General features: G+C 38.3%; 1 protein-coding gene across 1 annotated transcript in view; it reads right to left on the bottom strand.

Moving 5' to 3' along the window:
* Positions 1-219: 219 nt before the first annotated feature.
* The window catches only part of LOC110020653 (dnaJ homolog subfamily C GRV2), a 42,462-nt gene continuing 36,598 nt past the window's right edge, over positions 220-6,083 (bottom strand). Inside the window, 3 exon segments of the mRNA XM_020718829.1 lie at positions 220-623; positions 1,287-1,355; positions 1,450-1,573. Coding sequence (XP_020574488.1) covers positions 420-623; positions 1,287-1,355; positions 1,450-1,573 — 397 coding nt within the window. The 3' untranslated portion in view covers positions 220-419.

Below are 6,083 nucleotides of genomic sequence, written 5' to 3'. Positions count from 1 at the left end.
TCCCATAATTGAGCTGGTGTCTGGGCAAATATTTTTCTTTTTTAACCATATATTTTTAATGAAAATATATAATATAATGGTAAGAAATTTCTCTAAATAAGCTATCAGCGTAATTATGAAAATATATAACAAAATATTGCAGTATTGTCAGGTGATACAAATAAGAAACCGGCCACCAACCAGAGTTTCTAAGTGAAAACCGCAAACAAATTGCCTTCATGATCGATATACACCCTAAAAATACTTGCTTATGCAGTATAAATAATTTATAAACAAACTATACAAAAAAAAATGCCCGCCAAAAATCAACTTTTACAATTAAAATAAAATTAACCCTCTCAACCATTAGTATTAAAAATCAAGAAACTATACATTATGTACCCAACAGAAAAGTGTGCTGTATTTCTCGGATTCGTCGGTCAGCAATCATTCTCATTGAAGATTGTGGGGGCTGCAGCGGTAGAAGGAAGCCTGGAAAGCACGGGCTGGGGTGGCGGAGCTGTGATGGCATAAGGGAGCCTTAAGGAAGCACTCTCAATGAGCCCTGCAACTCCTGCTGCAGCAGACTGAGCGTTGGAAGGAAGAAACAGATCATGTCTTTGGTCTTTATAGGCGCTCCAAACCTATCAAATCAGAAAATGGTTCAACAAATCGTCAAACAGTTTGAAAATCAAGGAGCTCTTGGGAAACAATTTTGATTTTGTATGTATTTTTATTTGAAACAGAACATGTTTGATAGGTCATAATATATCTAGTTCTTTTTAAAAACGCTTAAAATAATTTTTAGATGCGTTCTTAGAAAAAGAAATTTACGCAAGTAGCATACAATTCTTACGTCTTTATATATCTCACTTCTAAATTTTCATATTAGCAGACAAAGCGCTTGGGTGCTCTAAACCTATGCATGAAAAAGTATATTTCACTTTAAAAAAGTGATAATAGTACTATTTTTTATATGATATTAGAGATTTGAGTGATAAGTGTGTAAATATAAAAGCATAGGTATGAGATATGTAAAGACATAAGAATTGTGTGTTAAGTATGCAGGTGTCCCTTTTTAAGACAAACGAATTCTTTTAAAAAAACAAAAAAATAAAAACACAAAAACAATACACTAAACAAATATGGTTTTAAAATTAAATAAAAAATAAAAAACAAAAATGATCCCAAACAAGCCCTAAGTTAAAATCTTGCTTAACTTTTGCTTAAACACGAAAGAAACTTCACAAATCATCTGATGAAAGATAGGTACAGATACTTTCACAGTTAAGGCAAGAGAAACATACATCAGAAGCATTCAATATTTCACGAACTTTGGCACAGTGAGCACCATCAGTTGCAAATGCATGCAAAACCTGAATTAAAACAAGGCCTCAAAAGGTGGCAATATCTGATAAAAACTACTAGGAATTTACGGAAAAAGTTTATCCGAGACAGTAGAATGCATACCTCGACAGCTAGGACGCGACCAATGGAAGCTTCAGTCTCACTCCACTTCATTTGTGAGCAGAGACCATTTCTTCCTCCAGCTTTCCAATCAAGAACTCCAAGCAACACTTCAACGAGGCCAACCCTAGAAAATTGACATCCGCTTAACAGTTTGACACATTCTAACAAATCTTTTAAATATGTGTGTGTGTACCGCCGAATGCATGCCATCTTAAAACATTCAAAACACAGAAAATATTTTATTTTCTGTTTCGAAAACACATTTTTTTTTTATCTATTTCCTAATAGAGCCGCTCCTTCCTCTCTACGCTCGTTCCCTTCCCACGCCAGACTACTTCAGTCAGTTCCTACGGCTTCTCCTTCGGAAGGTGTCACTGATGATCACTCTTTTGGCCCTCACAGGTATATCTACTTTCTTTTCTTTCTTCGGCTCCTGTTCAATCATTCTGCTCTTACATCTAGGCAACACCAATATGCTTTCCTTTCTGGAGTCCCTTTTCTGTGTAGAAGTTTGTTGTAGTTTATCTTGAAGATAGTGTCTTTTTGTAATGTTACCGGAAACGAGGCTTTCTTACTACAGAGGAAAATGAGCCTTGAACGCTTCTTCATTGCACGCCATAGATCAGTATTTTTTGTTTGGCACATCACTTAAGGTTCGTTCTGCTTCACGGTATTGTTTCTGTGGAATCGATTGTTCTAATATCACTTCTTATATGGCATCTAGCTTTTGAGTTTCATGTTTTGTGCTTTATCTATGTTAATTGTTTGGAAGATTAACATAGCACTCAATTCCTATCTATTTAAATAACTGACACCTAATCTTTAATTTTTACATACATACCATCTTACTTATTCATGAAAGATGTAGTTCACATTTTAAAGTGCTATGTAACTGCCCGTACTTCACGTAGCAATGTTCCAAGTGCTATCTATGTAATTGTTCATACTTTATGTTGATAGGACAAGTTGGCTATCCATATAATATGTAAATAAATGCTCACTTCTGCTTTCCAAAAAAAGCCTGGGAATTATATGACTAAGATTCTTTATGTTGATAACAACTAAACTTTAAGTTGATGGGACAAGTTTTAAAAATTAAATGGTAGTTGTACTTTTTATGTAATACTAAAGCTTTAAGTATTGTGCATGTAAATATGAAAGTATAGGTGTCAGATATGTAAATGCATTAGAATTGTATGATATGTATTTAAATGCCCCATATGCTTGATGTGCATTTGTTTTCATCTCCCAATTGATATACTCCAAGTGTTAGATTAGCAGATTGGAGATGATGATTGAATACGAGACCGATAGTTTGATTTTGCCTGTAATTTGATTATGTTTAATTTTTTTAACAATTTATTATCTACTTTAATTGAATTAAATTTTCAATATATCTTTACAGACTACGAATAATAGTAATAAAATTGAAATCAGTTGAGAGTAAGTATCTTCAGATAAAAATAAGCAAATTTTCCTTCAATTTATGAAAATTAAAGTAATTAAGGGGAACAGACAGACAGCCACTTTCAATCTAGTTGCATGGTCACATATTATACAAACATTTAAATCTTCGACAAAAAGAAAATACAAAACAACCAACCGAGAAATAAGTTCAATAGGCTTAGATCTTGTGATACAGGATTTATAATCCAAATCACAATAGAAAATAAATTATTAGTGCTGAAATTCAAAGGTTACAACTCTTCAATTCAGAAATAAAACAGCACAAAACACAAATGACCGGCTAAAGCTATGCCAAACAGCATATATGGCAGCTGCAAGACGGTGGGGTACGGGGTGGCAAGTGATGAGGTGACAGGAATGTAAGGAATGGAGGAGATAGGTACACTGGATGGGTTTGTTATGCCCCGGAACCAAAATCAGCAAGCAACAACGACAAAACGATAATAGGTAGAGGGAAAAACTCAAATGAGGGCTGCTCTTACGAAAAACAAATGAAAACAAGCAATTTACAATGATGATCTACTACTTTTTGAGAGGTAGATCGTCTCTCCCACAATTCTAAATGTCGCTAGGAACACCACAAAAAGATAAAAAACACAGCATCCAATCAAACATGCATAAGAAAAAACAAATCCTAGATTATTCCCCTTAATAGATTCCTCTCACAACATTTCAAACTTCCCTTCCCGATTTTCCCTCTAAACTCCTTTAATTTTTCCTCATTGAGTATGTGATTAAGGCCAATCAAACATGCATATGCTCCTAACTTTCTTCTATCGCACCAATTTGCCGCTCCGCTCCTTGGGGAAAAGACCAACCTGCCTGCTGTTGTGGTGGGCCGGTTGGGTGGTTCTTGATCGGTCCAGGAGGGATTGGTTCACTTGCGGGCATAACAATGCTCTCCTCCCAAAGAAGTACCTTGTCCTCAAGGAGGAAGGATGGAAACTGTTTGTGGAACACCTCATAAAGCTCTTACGTTGCTTCATATTCTGGTAGTCCTTTCTACTTTATCAATACCTCCTTTGCTCCCCCTACTCCTCAGCTCCAGAATCACCTTGAAGTCCTCTGTCAACGTCAACGTAGTGTTGACAAGGGTGTATAATCTCCAATTGCATGTCTCAGCTGTGATACATGGAGGTCGGGTGTAGTGCGAACATGATGGCAACCTCAAACGGTAGACCACTGCCTCGATGCGTGTCATCATCTCATAAGATCCAAAGTATCGTGATGAAAGTTTTTCACTTCTCCTGGATAGTCTTTTATCGATAGGGCCTCGACTTCAAGTAGACCATGTCCCCTGGTTCTAATTGCGCCTCTCTTCTCTGTTTATCTGCTTTCCTTTTCACGATTTGTTTAGCTCTCAGTAGACGCCCCATGAGCTCTGCTAGTATCCTGTCCCTCTCCTCTAAGTACTGATCTACATTGGATACTAGTGTAGAGCCATGTCCATAATGTATCGAGTGAGGTTGATCCCGCCCATATAATATCTTGAAAGGGGTGGTCTGTGCTACAGTGTGGTACGAATTATTATACCAATATTCGACACACACAATTCACTTTGCCCATAGCTTTGACATATCAGATACAAAACAATGCGGGTATGTCTACACACTCTTGTTGACCACCTTCGTCTGTCCATCGGTCTAAGGATGATATGCGGTGTTTCTCTTAAGGACTGTCACTTGCAACCTAAATAGCTCATTGCAGAAGCAGCTAAGGTACATCTTGTCCCTATACAATACAATCGATATCGGCATTCAGACCACTTCTCAGATAAATATCACCATGGCTGAGACCACAGTATAGGGATGTCATAAGAGAATGAAATGAGCATATTTATTCAGGCGATCCATGACCTCCATGATCATCATAAACCCTTATGAACGTGGCAACCCCTAAATAAAATCCATTGTCGCTTCTTCCCAGGTAATGCTAATAATTGTAGTAACCCTCCTGGTGTCGTGATCAAGTATTTGTGTCGCTGACACACATCGCATTTTGCCACCATATCTTCTATGTCTCTATGCGTCCCCACCCAATAAAGCTCAGCCGCTAGACCATTGTTGGTCTTTTATACCCCTGAGCGTCGATCGCACTGCCATGAAACTCCTGTAATAATCTAGGAACACATCTGACGCCTTGGGCAGCACAAATCGCCCATGGTGGAGCAGCTGCTGCCCCATCAATGCATATCCTAGATGACTGATCGAATCCTGTAGTAGCTCGACCCTTATCTTCCTCAACTCCTCATCTTGTTCGCTCTTCTATCTCAAGGCTTCCCACTCCAGGACCAAGGGCACTGATAAGAGGTTCATTCACCTTTCTCGACAGTGCGTCAGCTACATTGTTCTCCAATCCTGGCCAGTACTGAATCCCGATATCATACCCCAGTAGCCAAGATAACCATGTTTGCTTGTTCCAGAAGATACTTTAAAATCCTTTGATCTGTCCTAACCAAAAAATGTCGTTCCAATAGGTAGAGCCGCCACTTCTGAATGGCCAAGACAACCATCATCAATTCTCATTCATATACTGACTTTAGCCTCGCTTTGGTCGTAAGAACTTGGCTGAAGTAGGCAATCGACCGTTGGTCCTGCATGAGCATTGCTCCAACTTGTACCCTGACACATCCGTTTCCACCACAAATGGTTTACTGTAATCTGGAAGTTCTAATAATGAGACGCTGGTCATGGCTCTTTTAAGATGTTCAAATGCTCGTGTTGTTACTCCCTCTCCCCTCATTTGAAATTGTCTTTCTTCAAATGCTCTGTCAATGGTCATGTTATTGTGTCATATCCTCTCACGAACTTCTAGTAGTAACCGGTGAGACTAAGGAATCCTCTCGGCTCCTTCAAACTCCTTGATAAGGGCCAATTCACCATAGCCTTGATCTTGTACCCATCCACTAGTATCTCCATTTTGGTTACCACATGTCCTCGGTACTCCACCTGTACTGTGCAAATGAACATTTTTTCAAGTTGGCATACAACTGGTGCTCCCTTAACATCTTCAGAACTTTCCTTAGATGCCTTACATGCTCAATCTTTATACGACTGTAGATCAGAATATCATCAAAGAATACCAGGACAAATTTTCAGATGTAAGGTTCAAAAACTCTATTCATGAGGGACTGAAATTTCGTCGATGTGTTGGTGAGGCCAAACAAC

The sequence above is a fragment of the Phalaenopsis equestris genome, unplaced genomic scaffold (genome assembly GCF_001263595.1).
Source record: "Phalaenopsis equestris unplaced genomic scaffold, ASM126359v1 Scaffold000107, whole genome shotgun sequence".
NCBI lineage: Eukaryota > Viridiplantae > Streptophyta > Magnoliopsida > Asparagales > Orchidaceae > Phalaenopsis > Phalaenopsis equestris.
This window is presented reverse-complemented; position numbering and strand designations above follow the sequence as displayed.